Below are 27,576 nucleotides of genomic sequence, written 5' to 3'. Positions count from 1 at the left end.
TAGTATCACCTCCTTCTCCGCCCGTAAAGTCCACAACCACATTTGGCTGATTTGGGCCATTTGGCTCCTCCACAACTGTAGCAGAAACGATGTCCGCACCTGTAAGGAAAAATGGAACAGAAATTCAGAACAAGTAGACATTTATTGAGAATGTCAGAGAACAATAGGATCTGCTGCTGTGCGGCATGGCCTAACTGAATAGATGCTTGTCCATTGTGCAGTAGACTCGAAGTATAGGCAAATAGAATGTTCAGGTAGAAGAAACTTTTGATCAAAACAATGTGATATATAATTCATTAATAAAAAGGATACAAGTTATTCATGTTCAATACAATTTTAAAGCCGATTTGGACCTGTTTCTAATCAAATACACAGCCGTTCACTTGCAATGCATAACACATTAATTGTATGCCCAACACGATTACACTCTCATGGTATATAATATACTTCTCTGATCTGACATAAAGCATGCAAATCTTTTGTTCACTTCATCCACATTTGGAAAAGTGGTTTAAAGGTTGAAATTTTTTCTTTTTTCTTTTCATTATTAAGGAAGCTGTTAGAAGTTGGAGCAATTATGCCAAAGATAATTCCTGTGTTCATTAATTCATTCTAATAGTTTGTTGTACACTTGTACCTAGCTACCAAAGTTAAACAAACCTAGGAAGTAGGAACTTCAAGGTCCAACAAAAAAACAAAATGAAACCCAAATCCAACAAAGGATTCGGTAGACACCAAAGTATATGGCATAAATCAAATGAAGAGTCTAGGAGGGAATACAGACCTGCACTTCATTTTATTGCAGCCTGATGAACGTTCCACAAAGAACTCACACCTTAGGCACCTCCTCCAGTGCTTCTCCTTTGCAAGCTTCATCAACAATGCATCCTCCTTTGAGTTCTTATCCTGCTTTTGTGGGAGAGCGAGCCGATTTGAGAAGAGAAGCCATGACTGATTTGAGGTCTCTTTCGTCATCGACTGAGACTGCCTCGGACTTCCTCGAGCAGCAAGATAGATGTGAAGGAGAAGGCATCATCGTCTTCAATGTTCACGATCTCCATTTGCCAAGTGTTTGCTTTTCACACTCCAGTATCGATTTCATTCTTCATCTTCCGATCCTCTTGTATATGCGACCTAATTTTTAATCATTTCAAATCAGTAATTACGTTAAACAAATTTCGCTATTTTATGTTTCCTTTTAAAATATTGAATGCGAATATCAAGGACACAGTTTCCTTCATCGCAATTCAAATTGAGCGGGAAATTTGGTCATAAAAAAGAGATGATTATCAAGTTATTATTTCGAGATGATTGCCATGGTTTCCAAGAGTATTAATTGGATATTTCCTATTTAATTTAGGTCATGAGATACTAATTCAAATAAAATTAAATATGGAACAATCGAATTTTTATTTTTTTGGGTACAAAAACAATCGAAATTCGTTGTTAATTTAGTTTAAGTACAAAAACTTACCAGGAGGAATTTCTTTGTTAATTAGGTTCAAAGTTCAAACTAAACGGTTATGCACATAACCTACATAATGTAACGCCATTTGAGTGAGGTGATTGCCTACACTAGCCCCTTCCTAGTTTCATCACTAAGCCCACAAAAAATTGGAAAAGTTACAACAGTGTAATGGATGTCAACAAACATCAGAATGGAAGTGGTCGGGCATAGTAATTCCAATCATTTTAATAGTCTATACTATTAACTAAGAAAATAATATTTGTTATAAAAATGTTAACATAATACTGATGAATTTGATAATCAAATCAATCGTGAAAGCAATTGTGATCATTTGGGGATTGTGGATTTCATTTCCCATTTTACAATTCATGCTCATTTCTTTTTTTGGTTGTAATTTATATAAAAACAAAATTTAAGTTACAAAAAATGAAAACATGAAGTATGGATTGTAAAATAAGAAGTGTTGATTTCACTCTCCTAAAAAATATTATTAAGAAATTAAACAAAAAAATCTTATTTCTATCCCACTATTTTTCTCTAAACAATGAAGATAGGTAGATTATTTTATTTTATTAAACAAATTGAAAACCTTTAACATAAAAAAAATATATCATCGAGTACAAAATGATAAAGTGGGAATCTAGCAGCAGAAGCCCTGAAATTGGTTTCTCTTTTTTCTAATCTATCCCCATCATCCATGAGAGACAATTAAGATCTTAATTAAATAATCAGAAAGCAGGTCTGCTTCTTCTCTACCCGTTATCGCCTGTAATATCCGACCCCGACTCTTCCCCTTCCGTAAAATCCACCAGAGAACATTCCACGAGCTAAATTTCTGCGCTGAAAACTGCAGGTGACATTAAGTTTTCCACAAATGTAGCAGAAAATCAGAAATAAGTACCGCACCTGCAAGAAACCCAAGATGGAGTAGAAATTCAGAACAAATAGTTGACAAATATGATAACATAAAAGGTGGATTAAATTTTGCAAACACATCATAAGATGAGGCTGCCAGAAACACTATTGGAACAGTATGTGGTAAGTGAAATCAAATCAAAACAAAACAAATAGCACAAGGGGGCATATATCAAATAAGAAACTGACCTGCACCGCATGGTATCGCAACCTATCAATTTTTCCACATAGAACCTACTCTTTGGACACCTCCTCCATTGGTTCTTCTGCGCAAGGTTCCTTAGCATGATGTCCTCATTTCCCTTCTCATCATTCTTCAGCTTCTTAAACTCCGCACACTCAATCCCGGCGTGCCAAGGAACCTTACACTGAGCACAGAACATTCTATTGCAATTAGGGCACTCCGAATCCCTCACAACCTCTGCCCCATCGTCAATCAACATAGCTGAGCAGTCCTTAAAGGGGCAGTAAAATTTCTGAGACCCAAGAATCACAGCCTCACACATTCCTTTTCCCCACTTCTCAAACTCCTCGGGCTTCAGAATTGACCGGCAATACTCGGGGTCAAGTGACCCTTTGCAATCAGGAACAGGGCATCCAATGCTTGTAACATTTTCTTGGAGCTTGGAGTTCACTTAATTGACAACACAATAAGTACAATAAACATGGCTGCAATTTTTGATACCAAAGGACTCGTTGCCAAACTTGGTCTCAACGCAAATTTCACAGACAAAAGATGAGTCTTCGTTCTTGGGTTCGGAATTGGAAGAAGAACCCTTATTTAGGGTTTTTCTTTGCTTTCCGAAAGGAGTGTTGGAGGGTTTGAACCCCTAAGGTCTTCATCACCATCATAATAGTTGAGGGTTTCAGCAGAAAGATCAATGTAGTTACCTGCTTTGGTAGGACAGGGAGCCGATTTGCGAAGAGAAGCCATGACCGCTTTGAGGTCTCGTTCATCGTTGAGTGTGATCGCATCGGACTTGATTTGGTTCTTACGGGAAATGGGTTTGAAGTAGAAGGCATCGTCTTCGATGTTCACGATCTCCATTGCTTTCTTTGTTTCTCACACTCCAATTCACTTCAATTAGTACTAATCTAAACAGCTTTTTCCGTTCAATTAGTACTAATCTAAACAGATTTTTCGGTATTTTATGTTTCCTTTAAAAGCTTTAAAATTAATGAATCCGAATATCAAGGACCCATGCCAGTTGCCCCTTCATCACAATTCAAATTGAACGGGAAAAGCAGTCATAAAAAAAGAAGAAGAGATAATTAAAGAATTGGATAATAGATATTATGAGATATATCAAGTTGTATTATTTCGAGATAATTACCAATCAGGCAACATTATGACCTCAAATTTAGACAAGGAAATTTGGATTCAAATTTGCTCACCATCTTATTAAAACTTACCACGTCATATAAAATTAATTTAATACTTAACATATAATTTTTTAGTAAAACATCATGATTAACTGTAATTATGTTTCATAACACATGAGGGGTAGTGTTATCACCACCAAAGTATTGGTGGTGAGCAAATTTGAATCAATCTTCGACCAATTTAACCTTTTAGCACAAGAACTATACCATCCTGTTCAAATAAATCCAGAATATAGTTTATGTTAGAAATATTCTCGAAGATATTCGTAGATGATATTCTCGGAGGCTAACCAAACCACTAGGAAACAATGGCATCATTCACTTACGTACATGATAATAGAGTGAGTGAAAATATACACTTTTTTTTTTTTTTGACAATTAAGCAAAATAAAAGACAAGCAAACATGAAAACGGATCATTTTGAAATAATATCATGTTGATATATGAAACCGGAAGTACAAAAAGATGTGAGAAATAAGGTTGCATAAGCCCTTTCCCAATACCCCTATTATCCATGAGATGGTAGCGGAAGGTTACGTAATGGTCATTCAACCTTGAGATAAATGAAAATCAGAAACTTTTTGTCTCTTAATTAAAAAAAAAAAAAATATTAATTTGGGAAAATGATCGATCGACTTTTTAGCCAGTTTGCGACTGCCATCACAAAACGAAACAAACTAGCGCTTTTACCATTTCATTCATGCCCCTACCCACCAATCAATCAATCATACATCTGATCTTTCTCAACAAAAACCAATCAAACTAAAGTACTATTCCAATTCAATTTAGGGTAGAAAGATAAATCAATGACCACTAGCGAGCTTTGCTCCTTTTCATGGGGAAAAACAAAAATGAACTACTAGCTTTGAAAGAATATAGCACTAGTAGTAGAGCACTAGTAGTAGAAGACTTGATAAGACATGGAGTGGATCCAACATCATGCAACTAAAAATTAGAATTTTGATACCTTGAAGGAACCAAAGTTTAACCGAATACATAACCCCAATCTAGAAAATAACCAAATATGGTTATGATAAAAGTTGAATCAAGAAAATGGAGAGATATATCATAAAGCAAACAGGATATATACCACCATACATAACGAGGATAATAAGCAAAGACCATATGGGAGGTAGCAGAAGCCTTGAAACTCAGCCCCTTGGTGTTCGTTTCCTAATCTTTATATCCATAAAATAGTGAGCTCAAATGAAAAAGAACATTGCTTCTTTAAATCTATCATACAGATATTGCTTCCTTAAATTTGTTCGGTACCGTAGAAGAAACAAGTTCCGCACCTGCAAGCAACTCAAAAGAAATTGAATATCAGAACAAATTTAAACAGTGTTGAGTAAGTAATAATTGAAAGAAACTCAGAATTTAACTCAAAACCAATTGACAATGTGAACAAGTCGAGGTCTCTTATGGTCTTAGGAGGCTAAACAAGGAAGAAACAATGAAATATATGTTACATGTGTATGACAATATGGTGAGTGAAAATGGATAATTCAAATCAAATGAGAAACTGACCAGCACCATATGTTCTTTCCACATAGAACCTACACTTTGGACACCTACTCCAATGCCGCTTCCGAGCAAGGTTCCTCAGCATGATATCCTCCTTCTCCGGCTCATTCTCATTCAGCTTCTGAAACTCTTCGCATTCAATCTCGGTGTGCCAAGGAACCTTACACTGCGCACAAAACATTCTCTTACAATTAGGGCACTCCGACTCTGCTACAACCTGTGTCCCATCCTCAATCAACATTATCGAGCAGTCCTTGAAGGGACAGTAAAATCTCTGAGACCCAACAATCATAGTCTCACGTAGAGCGCTTTCCCACCTCTCAACCACTTCAGAGGGCAGCATTGGACGACAATACTCGGGGTCTAGTGACCCTTTGCAATCAGGGACAGGGCAATCAATGCTTGTAATGTGCTCTTGAAGCTTGGATGCCACGTAATTCTTTTTGCAGTCTCTACAGTAAGAAATGAACGAGTTTGTTTTATTTGAATAATTGTGGAAATCCTAATCTACACAAATTGGTTTGTGATGACCAATTCTTTAGGAATATCCCTAAAGTTTAGGTGACATAGTTTAGATACTCAATTGATAGGTATATATGCATTTTTTCCTCGTCCCAAATTCCAAAACTAATACAGGGCCTCAACCGCTCGGACAGTCGGACCTTAATTGTAAACACATGACATCTTTAAAGTACTGTATGATTTCATTCATACGTTCCCTAACAATTCATTCCATCTTTCAATAAAAGTTAAAGCGACTAAGGATAAGTTCTACAGTACAAGCATGCATTTTGAGATAGTACAGAAATGTAAATTAACTAAATAAAAATTCCGATACTCCGTCGAAAGCCCTTGATTGTGCAACAGCGCCTGCATCAATCTCTAGTATCGCAAAAAGGGAATTACTGCTTACAGCTTGGACATTGAGCGGTATGGGAAGCTAAGGGAGCTGTTACGCCACAGTTGTAACAGAAGGCATATCCACATCTGCAACAATTTCAAATAGAAATTTTTCGGTGATAGCAATCAACTCTAATAATTAAGAGGGCAAAATTTGCTACTCAAATTAGGCCTGTGAATTTCCCAAGTGAAAACAAGTATGAAGAAAATCAAGAAGCAAATAGCATAAGATTAAGGTTTAACTGATCACCTGCATTTCATGTAAGAGCAACCATCAGATTTTTCAACATAGTACTGGCAATTTGTACACCTCCTCCATTTTTTCTTGTCAGCGAGGTTCCTCAACAAAATATCTTCATTTTCCCTCTCATCTTTATTCAAGTTCTGAAACTCTGCGCAGTCAAACCCGGCATGCCAAGAAACCTTACACTGCGCACAGAACAATCTCCTACAATTCGGGCACTCCGATTCTCTCACAACCTCTTTCCCATCATCAATTAACATCGCTGAGCAATCCTTAAAAGGACAGTAAAACTTTTCAGACTCAAGAACCAAAGCTTCACACAATGCACATAACCACCTATCGAACACTTCTGAGGGGAGAATTGATTGACAGTGCTCTGGCTCTAGCGATCCTCTGCAATCAGGAACAGGACAGCTAATGCCTGTAATGTTCTCTTGAAGCTTGGAAACCACGTAATTGACCACACAGACCGTGCAATAAGAATGGCAGCAATTTTGAATCCCAAACAACTCGTTTGCAGACTTGTCCTCTACACAAATCTCACAAACTGGATCCTTCTTCGAATTGGAAGCTTCACCTTCCATGGTTACAAAAGATATAAGAGATGGAAATGAGTGTCGGAGGATTTCTTAGGATTGAGACCGAGTGATCACTCAGAACATACCTGCACATGCCAATAAATTATGGATGAAAACATACATTTGCTGGAAGCACATAAACTATTTAAGGATACAGACAGTATTAACCAGCATGCTAGCCACAAAAGAGTGGAGAACACAAAACCAAGCAAACATAAAGAAAACCACCAAGTTAAGAATTACTGAAACACAAAATCAGATGGCCATTGTTGCAGCATTGCAAATGAGCAAAAACTTGTGTGCAATAAAGCATTGAATTTATTTCCAAAAATAAAGGATAAAGCACTAATTGAAGCGACCTCAATTTGTATTTTCTTAAAAACTAGTAAAGAGCGAACATGCTTCACATAAAACCAAGACCTAGATTAGCAGAATCAAATGGGATATGTATATGACAATAACCAGAAAAGCCATTTGTATAGAGTGCTCAACAGAATATGAATCGACCAAAATACTCTAATAGCATCAAATATGTAAAATAGTAGAATAAAATTAGTATATGGACTAAATGCACAACCATAATCGATGATAATCATATTTCTTGACCTCAATCCACATAAATTGAATCTTCAGAAAAAGAAGAGAATTGCAATCCAAATTTCAAATACATACATACCCATATATACAGCCCTAAATCAAGGGTTTATGCTATGAATTAAATTCAATTTCTTGAAAATTGTTCAAGAAGAAGTTATTAGGTTCAAGAAATTGAAATTGAAATTGAAATTGAACAAAGGAACTTACAGTACTACAGTAGCACTAAATTGAAAGGACGCTGTTGAGGGTAAGATAGATCTTTCATGCAAGCTCGCATGATTTCATAACGCCAAACATAGGTTCTTCTCAGATCTAGTTTGCAAGAGTCATATTTTGGTCGATCTGGGTTTGGAACTTGGAACGAGACTGGGATTATATTGAAAGCTTGCTGCCACCATACACATCCATGTGAGACTGAGAGGGATGGTATTGCTGACTGACAAGAGATGTCCTAGACCTAGACTAGAGGGGCGGGCAACAATTTACAATATTGGAAAATGAACAATAGCAATGCCATACTTACAACTTCAGCATCGGGCCACCCACAGTGGGTGACCGACCCCATTAATGGTGACAAACCCACTCTTACCCTTTAGTGGCCCAAATCGGTGTTCTATGGGCCATTTTCTAGTAGTGTATACGTGATCCTTTCAGAAGCACAGATGGAAAGGCTATTATTACATCAAAACCAACGTTAAACATTGGAATTCGAAAAGGACTCGTTTACAATTCAATTCACACATGCATGCACCAACAAGAGTTGGTCATCGTCAAAACCCAACATTCCATTCATGAATCATCAATGTATTAGATACTGGAAGTTTGAACGCAAAAAGCATCTGCTTACAATTAATATCATGTAACCGTTGATTGATATAAGCTACGATTATGGCTGGGCGGGCAGCCTTGAACCTCCACAAAGAAAAGAAAGTGTGCTTAAGGGTACACCTTTTGACCATCAATCTTCATTTTTTTTTTCTCCTACAAACCAAGGCCACGTTTAGTGGAGGTTAGATTAGACTAGGATTAGAGATTGGAGTACACTAGATAATTTAATGACTCCCTGCATGTGTCGCTTTAGGTAATCAACATATTCTTATGTTCTTGAATATAATCCAGAATATAATCCAAAAATAACCATAAATTTAAACCAGGCCAGTGTTCATGTTCCAGTAGTATTATTTCCAACCTCCAGAAAGAATGTGCGCTTATATTGTAAAATCAGATATGCATTTAAGTAGGTACATCTATCGACTATGCCTATTCATATCACACGTACCCATCAATCCTTTGCCAATTGGCAGCAAACTAATTAAAATCAAGTACATAGTTCTACAATTAGCAGCTAGGACTTTAGCAACTAGTATTCTACAAATCATGCATAATCAATTGATTCAAATTAAGCTCTTAACTGATAATCTGCCAAAGAGGTCGATCACGATGCCTGCAATACGTGGTAGAAGATGAAGCAGATTTTGGCAGACAAGCCCGACCTGATCGAATATAGCAGGTCTCTTTCCTCATCAGTGAGATCGCATTGTGACTTTTGTAGCCGATTAAACTATGAGGAACATTCTAGCTAGTACTTTGGTTTTGGACAGAAACCATTCTAATATGAAGAAAAGGAAAGTTAACCCGTCAAGTTTACCACTATATGTAATTACATTCATCAGCAAATGCCTGCTATTAATTGAGATGTGTTGAACTCAAAATTATTTTTTCACTGTAATTCCTCATGCATCACAACTTCTAAGTGTCTTTCCAACCAGCATTGCAGAAAATGTCAGCGCCCTTTACAATTGGGACAATAGTGGTTATGGTTTCTCTTTAACACGTGTTCGCATCTGTAGCAGAAAGTAGTTTGGCACCTGCAAACCGACATTCAGAAGGCGTTCAAGGATTCATTGATCAATACAAGTTGAAACAGTGTTGAATAATTGAAAAATATACATTGTGTGCCTATCTAAAGTTCTGAACTGAGTACACGCTTGTCCAGTAGGCGGTAAACTTTATGTCTATTCTACCAAAGTTTGGGGCAAAAGCCAAAAGGTATATATGCTTTATATGGCTCGACAAGTTTTACAGTGCTACGCATTAGTGATCTCTAACCAGTTCACTCCTTATCTCTGGGCCAATGCATTTAAGTTAAAATTATAGCCGGCAGAACACTGAATTTTTATTTTGTATTATCATCCTCCTAAGTACGTATAGGGATTTTATGAGGCAAACACTACCTGCAATTAATCGTCCCATTCGCCAAGGTTTTCTAACAGTTATACAGTACAAATAGGCCGGGGCAAACACTTCCAACTGATCGGTAGAAGCTGAACCAAACATGAATAGAGTGGATGACTTGGCAGAAAACAAGTAAAGAACACCATAAGAGCTAGCATAAATCAAATGAGAAGACTATAATGAAATTAAAACAGCAGATAAACTGACCTACAGTTCATGAACATGCAGCCTTCTGATTTTTCCACATAGAACCTACACTTGGGACATCTCTTCCACTCTTTGTTCTGTGCAAGTTTTCTCAACATAATATCTTCTTTTGCCCTCTCATCCTTATTCAACTTCTGAAACTCTGCGCAGTCAATCCCAGCATGCCAAGGAACCTTACATTGTGCACAGAACATTCTCCAACAATTAGGGCACTCCGATTCCCGTACAACCTCTTTTCCATCATCAATCAACATTCCGGAGCAATCCTTAAAGGGGCAGTAAAACTTCTCAGACCCGAGAATCACCGCCTCACACAATGCACTTCCCCACCTCTCAAACACCTCAGGGGGCAGAATCGGACGGCAATACTCCGGCTCCAGTAACCCTTTGCAATCAGGAACAGGGCACTTAATGAATGTAACATTTTCTTGAAGCTTGGATGCCACGTATTTGATCATGCACTCAGTACAATATGAATGACTACAGTCTTTTATGCCAAATGACTCACTCCTAGACTTGGGCTCGGCGCAAATTTCACATAAAAATGATGGGTCTTTTTTGGAATTGGAATTAGAAGATTCCCCAACTTCGGTTACAGAAGGACTACTAAAGGGTTCCTTTCGCTTTCCGAATGTAGTGTTTGGGGGTTGAAACCTAAGAACTCTAACCTCTTCGTCATCTTCCGAATGAGTTTCATCAGAAAGGTCGATGAAATTACCTGTGGACTTAAGAAGAGAGGCCTTAATAGATTCCTTGATTGATTGAAGGTTTCTGTTCTCATCGACTGAGATAGAATTGAACTTGCTAGAGCGTTTTGGTGTGAAGCAAAGCTCATCGTCTTCAATGTTCACAATCTCAATGTGCGATTGAGACACTTTCTCCTCCGGTTTGGGTTTCTTCGCTTTCTTGCTTCTCATCGTCACTCTCAACTCCAATGACAGTTTCAAGCTCTCTCTTATCTTTCAGAAACCCTATTCTATCTTAATGTCCACGCTACCCCCACTACTGCTAAACCTAGATATGCTAATTTGTTTTTGAAATTCTCGACCCTGTTTTGGGGCTTTAGGCACAAACAAAAAAACCTATTAATATTTATATTTTTTTGGGAAATTATTAATATTATTTTTAGAATTTACGGTTCAAAACCCTGAAAATGAGTAATCCTTATTGAAAAAGGACACAAATTCCTAAATTTATGAAAATTCCCTTTTAATATACCATACAAAGTGGGACTTTCACATGTGTACAAAATTTCCATCCAAACTGAAAATTATTTGATTATCAAAAATTGCTGATATAGAATGTAAATGCAATAATATTATAACATTTGATTACTATCAATTGGACAAAACCCAAAACCGTGAACTATAGCAGTATAGCACACAATTTTTGGCCAAATTTCATGTTTTTATTTTGACATTTGGTAGATTTTGATTTTTAAGTATTTTTAAAATTAACGGATTTCAAAAATCTCGATTCAGTTTACTTTTAGTCTTTTACAATTTTTCAAAGTGAAAAAACTGAGAAAAAAAAAAATCAGGTCTAAATTTTTACGGTCTATCACTTGAAGCAACTCCTAAAATCTTATTTTCCCAATAGTCGATGGATTGAACTGCATTATTTGACCGTCCAGAAGTTTCAAATCTGCAGAAGTCTAAGAGAATAGACATTCATGACCGGCCTTTATTTTGCCTCCATAATATTACTGCCACTGGAAAACACATAATAGACATCAACAAAAAATTTCGTAAAGCCGGAAACACAACAGCTGCAACGCTGCTATCAAGTATCAACAAGACGATGCTGGGCAATGGATCTCGTTGCCGCAATTTTGATCTTGTTTCCAAGACATCTGCCACAAAATGGAGGACATGTTCGACTTCCACTCAATGACCAGCAGCCATTGTTAAGACACTGCCTCAAATCCTCCACAATGAATGTGACAAGAGTCTGCTGACTAAGGTCTCAGAGACCTCAAAGGTATAAAGACACATGTCTACTTGCCTGCAAGTTCAACTGTAATGCATGCATGATAATTTCTTTGATATTAAGGTCAATATTTTGGTAAACATAGTCGTATTGACATAAAAGGTGGTCAATTTTGGATAGTTTACTCGAAACTCAACCATAATTATACAGAACATGATCATCTTTATGAAAAATAAACTTGAACTCAGTTACCAGAAAAAGTTATGTATATACAATATTCTCTCAAAGCATTCATTTTCATTCAATAAGTCTTCTAAAACTTCCCTAATGTAAACCCCCTTACACAGCTACGATAATGTCATATCACCTATGACACAACATGTCCTCTGGTTCTCTAGTATCATATTGCACTAAAAAGGAAGCAGAGCGGTTGCTAAATCCAACTACATAGAGCAACCTGTGCTATTGCAATCAACCCGAGATAGAAAAACCTGTAGTTTTGCAACAAGATTGTCTTCTAGCATTACTTATGACAGGCATTACTTATGACAGCTTCGACAGGTATGACTGACAGCTTGTACTCCACAATTGTAACAGAATGCATATCCACACCTGCAGCAATTTACATTGGCAATCCATCAGTAAAACAAAGAGACAATCCGGAGATCCACACCTGCAGCAAAACAACTTTGATGATGAAGAATATTAAAACAAAAACATTATATATACACCCAAAAGAGAATGTTGAAGGAGTCATATCTAGTCTAAGAGGTTTTGATAGGATACGAATAAGACACATTAAAATAGTCACTCCACATTTTGATACTTGTACTCCATATTTAAGTAGTTCCAAGCGGAGCATGAAAATCCACACCCTTTAAATATAGAAACTAACATGTTTCACTTACATAACAAAGAGACACTCTTCCCAATTAGAACAATACTATCTTGCACAACTACCTAAACAAAATCACATCTCTACATGAGGCATCTAGTAGCTGAAACAATGAAAGCAATATCAAAACTAAGCACTAATATGAGTAGTATCAATCAAGTTATGCATTTCAATTTCCAAAACCCAAACTAACACAATCAGGTAGCAGAGCATCACCTGCATCTCATGTAGGAGCAACCAACAGACTTTTCGACATAGAACATGCAGCTGGGACACCTCCTCCAGTTCTGGCTCTGGGCCAGGTTCCTCAACATAACATCTTCATTCCCTCTCTCATCCACACTCAGCCTCTGAAACTCGCTGCAATCCATCCCGACATGCCAAGCAACCTTGCACTGAGCACAGAACATTCTCCCACAATGCGGGCACTGCGACTCCCTCACCACCTCCTCCCCGTCATCGATCAGCAGAGCAGAGCAGTCCTGATATGGGCAGTAGAATTTCTCCGACCCCTGTATCACTGCATCACACATTGCCTTTCCCCACCTCGCAAACACCTGAGCCGGCAGAACCGAGCGGCAGTACTCGGGCTCCAGCAGACCCTTGCACCCCGGAACAGGGCACCGAATTGTGGGTTCGTTTTCTTGGAGCTTGAAATCGATGTAGTTGATCACACAATCGGAGCAATACACGTGGTTGCAATTCTCGATCGGAAAAGATTGGTACCCAGGCTTGTCGTCGGCGCAAATAGCACACACGAATGGTGGGTAGTCGGTGAGAGAATCGGAGGAGGACTGGCCGGGTTCCGATACGGACCCGGATGTAAACGGGTTTGTTCTTCGCTTTTTGAAGTGGGTTTTGGTGGGTTTGAATCGGAGAATCCGAATCTCGTCGTCGTCTCCGTCGTCGGGTTCGTCGGAGAGGTCGATAAAGGTGGGTACTTTGGTCGGGGAGGGAGATGATCTGGGGGCAGATGGGTCTTTTCGATCGTCGTGGACGGCGATCGCGGCGGAGGAGGAGCTGTGGGGAATCGGAGGGAAGATTACGTCAGCGCCGGCATCGTCGTCGTCGTCGTCGTCGACGGTGAGAATTTGAATTGGAGAGTGAGAGTGAGAGTGAGAGTGAGAGGGTTTGGAGGTGAGCATTTTGGGGAGTCGTCGCAGAAATTGAGGCGTGTGATTTGGGGAAAACCTTCAACTTCTAGTCTTCTACTGCATTTTTCAATCACTCCCGCTTTAAAGCACCACCTCTCACAAGATAGTCTATTTATGCATGAAGTCAATTCACCTTTGTATCAAATCTAGTTTACTTGATGTACTGATACATTTCAGTTACTTCATTCGATATTCTATTTATGTATGAAGTCAATTTACCTTTGTATCAAATCTAGTTTACTTAATGTACTGGTACATTTCAGTTACTTCATTCGATATGTCTTCATCACGATGCTGGCGCTGTTTGTGGCTATAGTCATTACCAAGCGAGAGATGTTTCAATCCGAGATGACAACGGTCAACTACAGACTTGGCTCTTTTTATGTGGTGGTACTCTTTCCTCAATTCAGAGCTTTGTCCTAATGAGTTTTTTTTTATCTGAACAAAGTTTTAATGGGGCACCTTTAGGCTTTGTTTGGTTCGCAGAAAGAAAAATAATTCTTTTGTCTTTCCCACGGAAAGGGAAATGAAATTTTCGAATAACTTATCATTTCAATGTTTACATAGGGCAAACGTACCACGTGGTTGGTAGGGCTGTCCAATCAGTGAACATGCAATGAGGTGTTTTTGGTATTTCATTTTAATAAGGACGGTCTCGGAATACATTTAAAATTTTATAATTTTTGAGTGGGCAGCCCCACCACCACATGGTACGTTTGCCTTATGTAAGAATCTCTCTTGCTAAAGGGCAATTCTTATGTAGGGCAAACGTACCACATGGCTAGTAGGGCTGTCCAATCAGTGAACATGTAAGGGGATGTTTTTGGTATTTCATTTTAACAAGTAAGGATAGTTTTGAAATACATTTAAAATTTTATGCATTTTGAGTGGGCTGCCCCACCACCACATGGTATATTTGCCCTATGTAAGAATCTCTCTTGGTAACATAAGGAAAGTTGTCTGAAAAGTTATTAGAAATTTTGTAATTAATGTAAATTTTTTCTAATAATTAGCATAATTTGAAATAATTCTAAAGTAGAGGGTATTAGTCATAGTGCACGAGGTAAAGGTAGAATTGTACCAAAAAAAATAAAGATCGGAGGTAGAAGAAGTACCTCTGCTTCGAATGTAAGGTAGTTAATTCAATCAAAATGTGATATCTTGTAATTTAGACCATCTCCGACCATAGTTCAAAAATTAGACTTCGTTTATTATATTATCTGAAAAATTTATATAACTAGCATCCACACAACTCATAAAAAAACTATACAGACTTGTAAACTAGTCAAGAGATGAAGAGAATCTAATACATACAATCACTTGCGGTATGATGAGAGAATGAGAGGTTTATAAGTAAAGAGAATGAAATACTAAATTCCACAAGTTTGACGTCATCTCAAATTCTCAATGATGCGAGAGTGTGTTTCCTTATCATCAACTAGGGATGGCAATGGGGAGGGTAGGGTAAGGGGATCAAATTACCATCCCCATACCCGACTTCCTTCTCCATCCCCGTACCCGCCCCAATCCCCGTAATAAGATATTGGGGATTCCCCGTTCCCGTCCCCATTGGGGATTAGGTCCCCATACCCGCCCCAATCCCCGTTAACAATATTACTAATTTATTATATTAAAATTTATACAAATAATTATGGATTGTAAAATATAAAGTTAAATCCAACATCAAAATAAAATAAATTTCTTATTTCAATCAAGGAAAATTGATATATTGATAAAGATATTTTATTAAAAGAATTTTCTTTTTTTTTTAACATATTTATTAACATAATTTAAATATTGACAAAAGATGAAGTTTACATAAATATTTATTTATAAATAATATAAATATATATATATATATATATATTAGATAATTCTTATTGGGTGGGTATGGGGATGGGGATCAAAATACCATCCCCGCCCCGTACCCGATTTTAGAATTCAAATACTGGGGATCCCCACCCCCGTTACCCGATTTCCCCCGAATTTCTCCCCGTTAGGGTCGAATACCCGATGGGTACCCTACCCGATGGGGATTTTTGCCATCCCTATCATCAACGTTTTTTTCCTTATCATCAACCAAAACATGTAATATCTTTCGTGTAGAAATAAGATACTACCATATCACTTGTCATATAATAAGTTTGATGACTCTAATAATATGACTTCAGGAGGCATAGTGATAGCTGAGTTGCCCTCCATTGTGTAATCCAACCAACTTTAAAGTCCAAAGCACGATTCTCAGACGTGGAGCATATATAGAAAGATTAATGGTTACAGCTCGGACAAATATGAGTACGAGAAACTACGGGAGCTGCTTTTCCACAATGGCAGCAGAAAGCAAATCGGCACTGGCAAAAACACAAACTGGAAATCCATCAGTACCAGTAATGTTTATGTTAGTTAAATGAGGCACCACTTACTTTTTTCTTTCTTTTGGTCAATGAGGCACAACTAATCTTAGAGGGGAATATGATATGGTACAACACATTAAAATATAGAAGTTAACATGAACCTTATACCTAACCTGTGCAGGAGAGAGCCTTTAAGAACCGGCTCAAATTGGGTGAACCACATTGGATCACTTGTGTTCTAATGTTTAAACTTATCTTTTGCTCCTCATATGTCTCAAATATATCCAGAAACAGAAATTATTTCTACAACTATCAAATCAATTTCAAGTAATGGTCTCTAACTTAACTTAGGCCTTTAAAGAATGTAATACTAAATAACATGCAGAGAATTAGAAGCAGCTATCAGAAATTAATTCATGACCTGCATTTGATGTATGAGCAGCCACTTTTCTTTGCAACATAATATTGGCAACTTGGACACCTCCTCCATTTTTCCTTCTGTGCAAGGTTCCTCAACATGATATCTTCCCTTTCCCTCTCACCTTCATTCAACTTCTGAAACTCGACACAGTCAATGTTTGCGTGCCAAGGGACGCAGAACACTTTCTTACAATATGGACATTCTGATTTCTGTATAATCTTATTACCATCATCAATCAACATAGCTGAGCAATCCTTGAAGGGACAGTAGAAGGCCTTCAAAGTCTCAGATCCAGCGATCAGATTTTCAACAACAGCTTTTCCCCACCGATCAAACACATCGTTTGGGAGGATTGGACGACAGTACTCAGGATCTAACACTCCCCTGCAGCCTGGTTCAGGGCACGCAATGGATGCAACATTTTCCTGGAGCTTGGACGATAAAAAATAATTAACAATGCATTGGCGACAGTAAAAATGATTGCAACCCTTGATGTCAAATGAGTCTTCCAGGTGAATTGCTTCAACACATAAATCACATTCGAAAGTATTATTGCTGTCTATATTTGAAGATTCCCCATTTTGATCCCATAAGGCATTGATCCAGCTATCAAAGATTTCGTTTGGGAGGATTGAGCGACGGCACTCAGGTTTTAACACTCCTCTGCAGCCTCTTTCTGGGCACACAATAGATGTAACATTGTCTTGGAGCTTGGACACTACGAAATTCACAATGCAGTGCCGACAATAAAAATGGTTGCAACTTGCAACCCTTGACGTTGAAAGAGTCTTCCCGATGACTTGGCATAATACACATACCACATATGAAAGTACTACTTTGCTCATCAGTACTAGTAATACTCTTGAATGAACCAGTACTAGTTCTAGTAATACTCTTGAATGAATCAGTACCAGCACTATTACTTTCAGGATTTGAAGATTCTCTATTGTGATCAAATAAGGCATGAACCCACCTAGCATAGATGTCATTAGGGAGGATAGGACGACAGTGCCCAGGGTTTAATACTCCCCTGCAGCCCGGCTCTGGGCATCCAATGGATATGACATTGTTTTCGAGATTGGACACTATGAAATTAACAATGCATTGCCGGCAATTATAATGGTCACAACCCTTGACGTAGAATGAGTCTTCCCGGGAAAGTATTGCAAGACAGATACCACATACAAAAGTACTTCTTGAATGGCTAGTACTAGTACTAGTACTGTTCATCAGTGAATTAGTACATGTACTACTGCTCTCATGATTAGAAGACCGTGCATTCTGGTTCTTACACAAAACTGGTGCATTCGGGCTAGCAACATTATCATGTTTGTTCTCAAAGATGTTAACCAAACCGGAGCTACTTTTTTCCCCAGGCAGTTTTTTTATTCTAGCTTCGCTGTGCAGATGAGCAGCTTACCCAGTTGGTTGCCAATTTTTTTCATTCTCTTCAACGGTTCAAAACTTTTCATCCTCTTATGAGAACTCATCATGAATGATCAATTCCTTCAGTTGTCGATGCCAAAATATATAGAAACAATGAACATAAAAACTATAAGATCATACACCTATAAAACCTGAAAGACAAGAGAGAAGCAAGAGAGAGGTTAGTGAGAAGATGAGTTCATTCTCACTAACCCACAAGGCTCCTAGTCAGGTAGAAATGGAGTAATTCTCCAGTAACTTCCTTAAAGGGAACAAACTTCCTTGGTCAATTAGGATTCTAAAGTTACCCTTTTCCAAACAAACTTTCTTAGGGTTTATTCCCAATTTCTAAATTTTACAATTTCTTCTTACTCTAACAGTCTAACCATAAATATTTAGCTTAGGGTTTATGCTACTGCTAAGCCCAACACTCACCCACAACGAGCTTTCTCATATGCTTAGCTTCCTTGGTCAATAAGGACTAAGCTTATCCTTCAGAATTTCATTTTTCTAATTATAGACCCCAAACCCCAATACAAAATCTCAACTTAAACTTACCTCCTAATAGTTCTAGGGTCATTTAATTCAAATGGGTACAAAAGAAACAGAGAATTAAAGAGAAGACAGCTAGCTATGGGGTGGTAGCTAAATTTCCAATTCCAGCTGTTAAATTCAGAAAAAGGGCCGGTAATTCGCAGCTTGATCTCTCTTCTTTTGTCTCCGATTCAAGTACATGCAATGCTTCATCATCATCGATCAGCTAAGCACGGAGAACGCTCTGCTCAGTTGTATTAGCACTCGGATTTTCTCTTTTGGGGTCCTGCATGGTGTATGAAGAGTCAATGTTGCTATATAAGTAAAGCCATCTCGCTAAGTAATCCTTTGGGCGCTCTTGAAATTAATGGGTTTTGGCCCAAATCGTCGGGGAAGCAAGAAATTTCAGAGCCCAAAGAGTGAGCTTCTTCTTGTTAACTCTTGTAACTTTTTCTTTTTTGGACTGAACTCCTACTCTAAACATGAATTTAACTGCATGCAGTGAAACCTTGTTGAATGATTTACTGTGGGGAACTTTTTTTTTCTTTTTTCTTTTGATTGGGGAAACACAAATTCAATCTAATAAGCGATAATCAATTTCAATATCCAGTATGCAACTTTAACGAATGTTTTATTTTTCTTCCTTAATTACACAACAACCGGAATTACACATGTATAAGGGTATAATAATAACATGGTCTATGAAATTGTCAAGGCTTTTCTTATAATTTAAATTCTAATATGTGTTGTAAAACATAAAGTGAAAGAATTTGAGAGAGAGAGAGAGTTTAGACGCAGAGAATGGAATGTGTGTATTCATCTCACCATGAGGAGGTTTATATAGGAGTACATGGTGTATACAAAAATGCAACGTTTAATAGCAACGTCAATTACTCCTATACACTATTCTATCAATCACTAATCTATAGTGAAAAGCATATATCATTCTACATCTATTTACAATTTTACATGATTTAGCCATAACTATTTACAACAATATGATAGATACCAACCTAAAGAAGTTATAATCTCAAGAGATGCCGTCATTAAGCTAGTAATTTTGGAAATTTTAAGTACAAATCCATATACTGTACGTCATTCATGCTAAGTGCTGTGACAATATTCCATTTCTAATAGTGCCAGTGTACTCAATACTCTTGCATGTTGTTGAATATTAGAGGAAGCAAAATGATAGCTAGGGTTTTCTTTGAATGGGAGGTGTTCAATTTTTTGGAATAAGCTCTCTTCTCCTTAATGTACGTATATGAATCAATCGTAGAAATTTAACTAATCTACAAAAAGTAAAGCTCTCGATGCGGCTAGCAGAGATTTATATCTGAAGTTTTAATTTATTCCCTGCTTTTAGAATCTCAAACATGAACAGAACTCACTGTAAAAGTACAAAACAAGACACAGAAGTTGAAGGAAGGAGGCTTCATTTTTTTTTTTTTTTTTTTTTGATAGTCTAGCTAGTGATTGCAACACAGAGGAAACGAAATACCTAGCTATAGGTTGCCCTGTATTATTGTTTACAGCCTTTGAAACTCGTCACAATTAAATTCGTTATGCCAAGGAACCTTACACTTGGCGCAGACCGCTCTCTCGCAGTGAGGACACTGAGACTCATTCTGATTCTGTTCGTCACAAATCAACAGCGCCGAGCAATCTGCAAAGGGACAGTAGAAGTAGTTCATAGTGCTTTCGGATCCCATGATCACATTTTCACATAGGGCTTTTCCCCACTGGTCGTAGATGTCGTTTGGGAGGATTGGATGACAGTACTCGGGGTCTAGCACTCCCCAGCAGCCTGGTTCGGGGCACTCAATGGAGGTGACATTGTCTTGGAGCTTCGATGATACGAAATTAACTATGCACTGCTGACAGTAAAAGTGGCTGCAACCCTTGATGTTGAATGACTTTTCAAGCGGAAATGACTTAACGCAGAGATCACATATGAAAGTACTAGTGTCATTGCTAGTACGAGGATCATTGATTTCAGGATTCGAAGAATGCTCATTTTGACTTTGTAAGGCAGTCTCCCACCAATCAAAGACCTCGTTCGGAAGGATTGGACGACAGTACTCAGGGTCTAGCACTCCACTGCAGCCTGCTTCAGGGCACATAATGGACGTGACGTTGTCTTCGAGCTTGGACGATACGAAATTAACAATGCATTGTCGACAGTAAAAATGATTGCAACCCTTGACGCCCAATGAGTCCTCCAGATGAACTGGTTCAGCACAGAAATCACATGTAGAAGTACTTGGGCTACTACTGTAGATTTCAGCGTCAGAAGGCTGCCCATTATGATCATGTAAGGCGTTGACCCACCGATCAAAGACATTGTTTGGGAGGATTGGACGACAGTACTCGGGTTCTAACACTCCTCTGCAGCCTGCTTCAGGGCATACAATGGATGTGACATTGTCTCCGAGCTTGGCCAATACAAAATCCACAATGCATTGCCCACAATAAAAATGGTTGCAACCCTCAACGTCGAGTGAATCTTCCAAATGAGTTCGCTTAACACAGATATCACAAATAAAAGTAGTACTTATTGGAGTTTCAGGATCAGAAGATTTTCCGTTCTTGTTGCTCGACAGTAGCGGGGTCATGAGATCTTTAGTATCATCATAATATTTGGGGTCGAAATTGTTAACCGAAGCCAGAGTTTGTTCCACATGTACTTTTCTACTCGTAGGGATGATCTTACCCACTTCTCTGCCAATTTTCTTCATACCCTTCAGTGTTCCTAAAGTTTTCACGCTCTTAAGAATACCCATGCATCCTTGAAGCCAAAGATTAGAACAACAATGAATTCCAGCAAATCTCGAAAAAGAAGCAAGAGAGAGGCTTGTGATCGAGGCTAGTCTAATGTATCTTTCCAGGCCTAAAAGTGACCTTTATATAAACACTTGTTCAGTTTATTCCCACTAAGATATGGATTTCAATTAACTAATGTTCCTAGCCTTCCTTGATCAACACTTCCTTTCTAAATTGGAATAGAGGTACTTGCTTCCTAATTGTTCTAGGTACTTGCTTCCTAATCTATTATCAATTATCTGTCAGCAATAATAGCCAATAAACCATCTCGTGCGTGTAACCTATTGTGGGTAGACCACATCAAACATGATTCAACTAAAACTAGTAGCAACCGAAAATATGATATGAGGAAGATGTGGGTAATTGTAAATCAAATCACAGTAGTTGATCAAGTCATCAAACATTAAGATAGATAAGTGATGAATTTGACAACTAACGCAATGGACATACCTTCAATAGATTAGATGAATTCAAGTTGTGCTAGAACAATTAGGTACCGTACATATTATCAATTACAGAATTTCCCTAGGTTGCTGGTAAATTGTTTCCTACTGTCATTACTATGTAGTAGAGTTTTTGGATGACGGTAGCATTGATCGAAAGCGAAAAAAAAAAAAAAACTGTGCTGGAGTTTTAGGTAAAGCATGTTTTCGAATTGCATCTAACTTTTGTGGATGAGTATATGTAAGACTTGGATTGGAAACTAGGATCTATATTGAGACGACTACTGCACAGACACACACACACATATTTGTTTATCGATCTCAGTTAAGGTGACTAGGTTCCATTTGCAGTGGTTCAATAGTACTCTTGTGGTGTTGAATCATAAAGGAAATTGATAACAACTATAGGTTACCCTGGCCTCTATTCTGTAATCAAATTAACCACCTGCATCAATCTGTAGAACTAATGCAAAAAGATGGTTTCATGAGAAAAAATTGGGTTATTCTTGAAAACAAAAACAAGTTAAACGAAATTGCTTAACGCTATTTGAATGTTTTCATTTGGCACAAAAACAAGAAACGATCACTTTCGAATAGCATAACAATCGACCCCTAAACAAAGACTATTACTTTTTACAGCTTGGACAATGATATGTATGTGGACCATCAACGGCAGCTGCTATTCCACAGTTGTAACAGAAAGCATGCCTACACCTGCAAAAGTTCAAACTTAATCCATCATTAATATTTAATAGTAGTGATTAACTTCGATCATCAATGAAGAATATGTAAAATTAGGGATTTCGATTTCCAAAGCAATGGAGAACTAAACAAAGGAAATTAAAGCTAGAGAATTTAGGGATTTAGATCATAACCTGCATTTAATGTAAGTGCACCCCTCTTTTTTCTCAACATAGTAGTTGCATTTTGGGCACTTGCTCCACTTCTTTTTCTTGGCAAGCTCCTTCACCATCTCATCTTCACCCTTGTCTCTCAATTTCTGAAACTTGTCGCAGTTGAACTCCGTATGCCAAGGAACCTTGCAATTCAAGCATACCTCTCTTTTGCAATGAGGACACCGAGACTTGTATATGTCATGCTCATCCTCCGGATCATCAACAACCAGCAGTGCCGAGCAATCCTTGAAGGGACAGTAGAAATACTTGTCATTGTTCTCCGACCCCAAAATAACATTTTCACACAAGGCCTTCCCCCACCAATCAAGAACATCTTTCGGGAGAATTGGCTGACAGTACTGCAGGTCTAGCACTCCTCTGCAGCCTGGCTCGGGGCACACAATGGAGGTCACATTGTCCTCCAGCTTTGACACCACAAAATTGACGATGCATTGGTGGCAGTAAAAATGGCTGCAATCTTTGACACTAAACGAGTCACTCAGATGCTTTTCCTCAACACAAAAATCACATGTAAAAGTAGTACCACTATTACTGCTTTCGGCACCATAAGAAGATTGCTCAATCTGATAACACAATGCATTCATCCACGAATCAAAAACCTGTCTCGGAAGGATTGGCCGGCAGTAGTCAGGGTCTAGTGTTCCGGTACAGGTTGTCATAGGGCATTGCAGAGCCCAATCGGCATTGTCTTGGAGCTTGGAGACTACAAAGTTCACAATGCATGGAGTACAATAAAAGTGGGGACAGCCCTTGAAGTCGAATGAGTCTTCGAGTTGAATAGGCTTAAGACACAAACCGCATATGAAAGTACTACTAGGAATATCAAAACTAGTACTAGTGGAAGATTGTCCATTGGAGAAGATTAGGGGGTTCATGTGATCGTGATCGTGATCGTGATCAACGGTGTGATGATGATGATGGGGTTGGTTCTCCAACGACGGCGACGGAGACTTGGTTATTTTCCGGCTTAGTGAGAGTTTACGTAAGATGGAATTGAGGCTACGCAGTACGGCACCGATTACCTTGAGTCGTTCTGCACCCTTTTTCATCTGGTGATAGTTCTTCATCATGATTGATGCCAGATCATGAAAACCCTAATTGCACAGTAACTCAGTAACCTTCTCGGAAAGCAATATCTAATTATGGAGTATCAGCAGAAGATATGCAATGTATATCTTTGTAGCTTCCTTGGTCAATCAGGATTGTTCGACAGCTTTGAATTACCAAATTACCCCTCGGTTTTCAACTGAAATTAGCCCTTGATTATGAAAACTTCCTTGGTCAATCAGGATTGTTCGACAGCTTTGAATTACCAAATTACCCCTCGGTTTTCGACTGAAATTAGCCCTTGATTATGAAAACCTATGAAAAGTTTACTAAAGTTGTGAATGAGCACAAAAATTTATCTTTTTCCTCTCATCTCATCTCCAGCCTTGGGAGCTTGCTTAATTTTAGCACAGTCAACAAGGATTGTGAGGAGTTGTTAAGAGTTAACCTGTGAACGTCTAATCTCATAAAACCATAGTCCTCCTACCTAATTCAATTTAAAGTTTTAAACTCTTGAAACCTCAACTGCTATCCTTAATGAAGATTTCTACTTACACCAGGAAGGCTAATCGTGCCATCAATGCACCAAGCATAAAGCCAACACAGAACTCAGGCCAAAGTAAATACAAATTTTTTTGCTTATATACAAGAGCAGTTCCAAGTGAACTCACAATAGGGGGAGGGTAAAGCGTTAATGACCAAACGTATAAACCAATGCCTATAAATTTCTCATATACAATTGACAAAGGCAACAAATGAAGATCGGAATTCTTAAGCCAATTTACTGTTTTAAACATAAAACTTGACCAAGTAGTCGATCAGAAGCAACTAAATTATCTAGGACTGTAGACTGGAGTAGAGGGATTGAAGGGCCCCATACAGGGGCTCCGCGGCCTTTGGTCTTTCCACTGTCCCAAGAAGTATATCATTAGTCGTCAGGTAAGGGTCGCCATAAAATTGAAGATTTGTATCCATCCTTGTGGCAACAACATTTCCTTCTAATGATACTCCTACAAATGCACCTGCCAAACCATGCAACATCAGAGGACAGCATTCAACAAATGACATAACACTGAAAATGTAATAAACACATCTACCATCGGTCCAAAAGAGGGGATTTGCGCAGTCAGAAATGAAAGGCTAACTGGCAAGTTTTCATGCATGCCTTGACAGCATCCAGACCCCGAGATTTGACATGGAAAATGTCAATACTGTGGTACAGGCTTTGCCACTTATAACTTGTAAAGCATGTTTGTTTTAGGTCTAGTACTCAACACAAATGAAGACATACATGTGCCATGTACGAAATTTATGATCCTAGACTTTATAGCTAGAAAGCCTTTCAAGTCTGAATGGGTTATCATACCTTTGCTACAACTGTATGTATAGCACATTCCAGAACCCCTGTCTCCAGCACGCATATCTGCTTCTAGTACTCTACCAATAGGTCCTGCTGCAGCACTACACCCAGCACCAAGAGAGAAATGCATGCGACTACAAAAGGTTTTCACAGCTTTTATATCAGGAAGGACAATGATGAAGTCCATGAGCTCACCCCCAATCTGGAAAAACAAAGAGTATGCATAAATTAGCACCTCATAGAAATAAGTAGGAAATTTAGGTGAAATATGAAGAATTTCCTTACCTACTGCAGAGGAGGATACTAACCAAAACATTTAATGACTTTAATAATTTAATAATCATATCAAGGCCAATAAAAGATATAGAATATTACAAAGTAAAGGTTGCAAATTTACCTGTGCACCCCATCCTAAGCCAACAGAACATATGGCTGATGGAGCAGACCATGATCCATCTGACCTTCGAGAAACCACCAAACCAGTACCAAGTTTGTAAGAAAGTAGTGCACCAGCTTTAGCAACGGTTAGGATTGCCAGGCCTTTGGCTCCTTTGAGAACAGCCAAGGGTATGGACCTCTCCGGATTCAGCCTAGAAACCTGTCCATCCCGCCAAACATTACATATGACATCATCAAGCAACTAACAGTTGGAATATGATTAAGTTAAATTCAGCATATTGATTGCAATCAGCTACATCTCAACTTTCCAGCTCTTTACAAGCACTGGAAGTTTACCATCTATGATACCATACAGCAGTAAACTAATAATCTGGTTAGAGTGGGAAGACAAGTAACTCAAGTAAGCTGAGATGAAATTCAGAATTGTACCTGGGAGTAACTTCTCAATGTGTTGGTTGCTTTGTATATCTCTTGTTCCATGGAGAAACCAACAGGAAGATTTAACCATCCTCTTGTGCATGTCCAATCCATGACGTCATGCTTTGCTGCTTGTGCAGCATTGCTAATGCTGTTAATAAGAATACCCTGCAAAGGATCCAACCTGTCATAGCAGGCATCGCAGACCCTCTGCGGATTCCTCTCCCTAAACTTGACAGGCAACAAGCACCTTCCTTTACTACATGTTCTGCAGAAAATCCCCCCACAGAATCGGCAATGATGTCTCCCACGAGTTAAGGCAGTGAAAGGAGAAGTGCACTGCATGCAAACTATACTCGAACTGTCAGGAAGCCATTCAGGGGGTTCAGCCTCCAAAATTTCCTTGTATGCACTATAATTAAAGGCAACCGGCTCAAAAAGGGGCGGGGCACTGGGCGTGTAAACCGAGGAATGCAAGTAAGTATCACCATTCTTTTCTGCGCCGAGAAATGAAACATTCGAAGTGGGTTGCTGCTGCTGCTGCTCAGGTGTTTCACCGGGAGCAACTTTGTTCCGGCCAGTCACAATGGCAATCATCCCGGTCAACACATTCTTCAAGTTCACCTCCGGCGGCCCACCCATCTCCCCAGAACCACAATGCTCCTGGCTAGAATCATATCCAGTGTCATCTCCAAAACTATCAAATTCCGGGGGAAATTGATACGAATAATCTTGCTTCTCAGCTTTTGAAACTGATGGGTAAGTCATACCGCCTCCGCCTTCGTGCACAGGCCATTCGGCATCGATGAAGTCATCATCAGCATAGTGGAATTGGGTATTGCTTTTCTCTATCTTAGGAAGGGACGAAAACGAAACCCTCCCCTCAAAACTCGCCATACAATATTGCAATTCACTACACAAAGTTCATAAATTTCAATTGGTATTCCTAATAATCAGAAAAGTCTAACACAATCAAAAACCCTACGAAAGCAGAAACAAAAGCAACTTCAAACTTTATAATATGCAGCTGAACAAGAAAGGAATTCATCGATTAAAAACTTCAATACAGAGATATACGAGGTATGAACAGATGAATTGGAATTCAGTTCCTAATTTTCCTAAGGCAATTTGATCCCAATTGAAAAAAGAAAAACAGATAATTTAGGCGAAAGAGAGGAACAGGCAATAGGAAACATACCTCAATCAATTCGAGCTGTTAATTGAACGAAATCGTGAACGAGATTGGTTCTAGGGTTTTACGATCACCCAGAAATTGAGGAAGAAGAAGACGAGGGAGTTCTTGATTTATACGAAAGGTCCCTATGCTCATAAACATCACGTCCCGCACACGTTTTGTCGCTTTTATATTCAACGGTATGTCGTTTATTAAGGACTCGGTTTTTTTTT

General features: G+C 38.5%; 7 protein-coding genes and 1 pseudogene across 9 annotated transcripts; all 8 read right to left on the bottom strand.

Moving 5' to 3' along the window:
• Positions 1 to 5: 5 nt before the first annotated feature.
• On the bottom strand, positions 6 to 3,431 carry LOC112183631 (annotated as a pseudogene).
• A 935-nt stretch (positions 3,432 to 4,366) lies between these two features.
• On the bottom strand, positions 4,367 to 5,867 carry LOC112183479 (probable E3 ubiquitin-protein ligase RNF144A-B). The gene is made up of 2 exons (XM_024321856.2): positions 5,294 to 5,867; positions 4,367 to 5,061 (listed from the first exon to the last, which is right to left on the bottom strand). Exons 1-2 carry the CDS (start codon positions 5,631 to 5,633, stop codon positions 5,003 to 5,005), a joined length of 399 nt encoding a protein of 132 aa, XP_024177624.1. The 5' UTR covers positions 5,634 to 5,867; the 3' UTR covers positions 4,367 to 5,002.
• Positions 5,868 to 5,976: 109 nt separating this feature from the next.
• On the bottom strand, positions 5,977 to 8,098 carry LOC112183478 (E3 ubiquitin-protein ligase RNF144A). The gene is made up of 3 exons (XM_024321855.2): positions 7,817 to 8,098; positions 6,441 to 7,098; positions 5,977 to 6,277 (listed from the first exon to the last, which is right to left on the bottom strand). Exons 2-3 carry the CDS (start codon positions 7,016 to 7,018, stop codon positions 6,193 to 6,195), a joined length of 663 nt encoding a protein of 220 aa, XP_024177623.1. The 5' UTR covers positions 7,019 to 7,098; positions 7,817 to 8,098; the 3' UTR covers positions 5,977 to 6,192.
• An 832-nt stretch (positions 8,099 to 8,930) lies between these two features.
• Positions 8,931 to 11,037, bottom strand: LOC112185414 (probable E3 ubiquitin-protein ligase RNF217). Of its 2 annotated transcripts, XM_040513188.1 has the most exons (3): positions 10,052 to 11,037; positions 9,844 to 9,933; positions 9,398 to 9,477 (listed from the first exon to the last, which is right to left on the bottom strand). In XM_040513188.1, the coding sequence occupies exons 1-2, from the start codon at positions 10,966 to 10,968 to the stop codon at positions 9,876 to 9,878; spliced, it is 975 nt and encodes a 324-aa protein (XP_040369122.1). In that variant the 5' UTR covers positions 10,969 to 11,037; the 3' UTR covers positions 9,398 to 9,477; positions 9,844 to 9,875. The 2 variants fall into 2 exon arrangements, with proteins under 2 accessions (XP_024179433.1, XP_040369122.1); XM_024323665.2 differs by lacking the exon at positions 9,844 to 9,933 and having other exon boundaries at positions 8,931 to 9,477.
• A 1,145-nt stretch (positions 11,038 to 12,182) lies between these two features.
• LOC112187746 (E3 ubiquitin-protein ligase RNF144A) lies at positions 12,183 to 14,107 on the bottom strand. 2 transcript variants are annotated; one of them, XM_024326660.2, is made up of 2 exons: positions 13,092 to 14,107; positions 12,183 to 12,653 (listed from the first exon to the last, which is right to left on the bottom strand). In XM_024326660.2, the coding sequence occupies exons 1-2, from the start codon at positions 14,018 to 14,020 to the stop codon at positions 12,524 to 12,526; spliced, it is 1,059 nt and encodes a 352-aa protein (XP_024182428.1). In that variant the 5' UTR covers positions 14,021 to 14,107; the 3' UTR covers positions 12,183 to 12,523. The 2 variants fall into 2 exon arrangements, with proteins under 2 accessions (XP_024182428.1, XP_024182429.1); XM_024326661.2 differs by having other exon boundaries at positions 12,183 to 12,592.
• Positions 14,108 to 16,797: 2,690 nt separating this feature from the next.
• On the bottom strand, positions 16,798 to 18,034 carry LOC112183630 (E3 ubiquitin-protein ligase RNF14). Its single transcript, XM_024321998.2, has 2 exons — positions 17,623 to 18,034; positions 16,798 to 17,522 (listed from the first exon to the last, which is right to left on the bottom strand). The coding sequence occupies exons 1-2, from the start codon at positions 18,032 to 18,034 to the stop codon at positions 16,798 to 16,800; spliced, it is 1,137 nt and encodes a 378-aa protein (XP_024177766.2).
• Positions 18,035 to 22,448: 4,414 nt separating this feature from the next.
• On the bottom strand, positions 22,449 to 23,769 carry LOC112186131 (ATP-dependent RNA helicase DEAH12, chloroplastic). Its single transcript, XM_024324488.2, has 2 exons — positions 22,905 to 23,769; positions 22,449 to 22,743 (listed from the first exon to the last, which is right to left on the bottom strand). The coding sequence occupies exons 1-2, from the start codon at positions 23,603 to 23,605 to the stop codon at positions 22,656 to 22,658; spliced, it is 789 nt and encodes a 262-aa protein (XP_024180256.2). The 5' UTR covers positions 23,606 to 23,769; the 3' UTR covers positions 22,449 to 22,655.
• An 829-nt stretch (positions 23,770 to 24,598) lies between these two features.
• LOC112186130 lies at positions 24,599 to 27,527 on the bottom strand. The gene is made up of 5 exons (XM_024324487.2): positions 27,368 to 27,527; positions 26,182 to 27,082; positions 25,751 to 25,951; positions 25,360 to 25,555; positions 24,599 to 25,015 (listed from the first exon to the last, which is right to left on the bottom strand). The coding sequence occupies exons 2-5, from the start codon at positions 27,064 to 27,066 to the stop codon at positions 24,831 to 24,833; spliced, it is 1,467 nt and encodes a 488-aa protein (XP_024180255.1). The 5' UTR covers positions 27,067 to 27,082; positions 27,368 to 27,527; the 3' UTR covers positions 24,599 to 24,830.
• Positions 27,528 to 27,576: the final 49 nt, after the last annotated feature.

This window comes from Rosa chinensis, chromosome 2 (assembly GCF_002994745.2).
Source record: "Rosa chinensis cultivar Old Blush chromosome 2, RchiOBHm-V2, whole genome shotgun sequence".
NCBI classification, from domain to species: Eukaryota; Viridiplantae; Streptophyta; class Magnoliopsida; order Rosales; family Rosaceae; genus Rosa; species Rosa chinensis.
This window is presented reverse-complemented; position numbering and strand designations above follow the sequence as displayed.

Coding starts and splice junctions, on each gene's coding strand:
- LOC112183630 (XM_024321998.2), bottom strand. CDS start 18,034: ATGAACAGTACTAGTACTAGTACTAGCCATTCAAGAAGTACTTTTGTA. Junction 17,523..17,622: donor AAGTAGTACTTTCATATGTG/GTATGTGTATTA, acceptor TGAATTTCGTAG/TGTCCAAGCTCCAAGACAAT.
- LOC112187746 (XM_024326660.2), bottom strand. CDS start 14,020: ATGCTCACCTCCAAACCCTCTCACTCTCACTCTCACTCTCACTCTCCA. Junction 12,654..13,091: donor TGCTCCTACATGAGATGCAG/GTGATGCTCTGC, acceptor GTTTTGCTGCAG/GTGTGGATCTCCGGATTGTC.
- LOC112185414 (XM_024323665.2), bottom strand. CDS start 10,968: ATGAGAAGCAAGAAAGCGAAGAAACCCAAACCGGAGGAGAAAGTGTCT. Junction 9,478..10,051: donor TGCATGTTCATGAACTGTAG/GTCAGTTTATCT, acceptor GTCGGTTTGCAG/GTGCCAAACTACTTTCTGCT.
- LOC112183479 (XM_024321856.2), bottom strand. CDS start 5,633: ATGCTGCCCTCTGAAGTGGTTGAGAGGTGGGAAAGCGCTCTACGTGAG. Junction 5,062..5,293: donor GGAAAGAACATATGGTGCTG/GTCAGTTTCTCA, acceptor AGTTGCTTGCAG/GTGCGGAACTTGTTTCTTCT.
- LOC112186131 (XM_024324488.2), bottom strand. CDS start 23,605: ATGACAACCTGTACCGGAACACTAGACCCTGACTACTGCCGGCCAATC. Junction 22,744..22,904: donor TGCACTTACATTAAATGCAG/GTTATGATCTAA, acceptor GAACTTTTGCAG/GTGTAGGCATGCTTTCTGTT.
- LOC112183478 (XM_024321855.2), bottom strand. CDS start 7,018: ATGGAAGGTGAAGCTTCCAATTCGAAGAAGGATCCAGTTTGTGAGATT. Junction 6,278..6,440: donor TGCTCTTACATGAAATGCAG/GTGATCAGTTAA, acceptor AAATTGTTGCAG/ATGTGGATATGCCTTCTGTT.
- LOC112186130 (XM_024324487.2), bottom strand. CDS start 27,066: ATGGCGAGTTTTGAGGGGAGGGTTTCGTTTTCGTCCCTTCCTAAGATA. Junction 25,952..26,181: donor CATTGAGAAGTTACTCCCAG/GTACAATTCTGA, acceptor CGGGATGGACAG/GTTTCTAGGCTGAATCCGGA. Junction 25,556..25,750: donor GCTTAGGATGGGGTGCACAG/GTAAATTTGCAA, acceptor TTGTTTTTCCAG/ATTGGGGGTGAGCTCATGGA.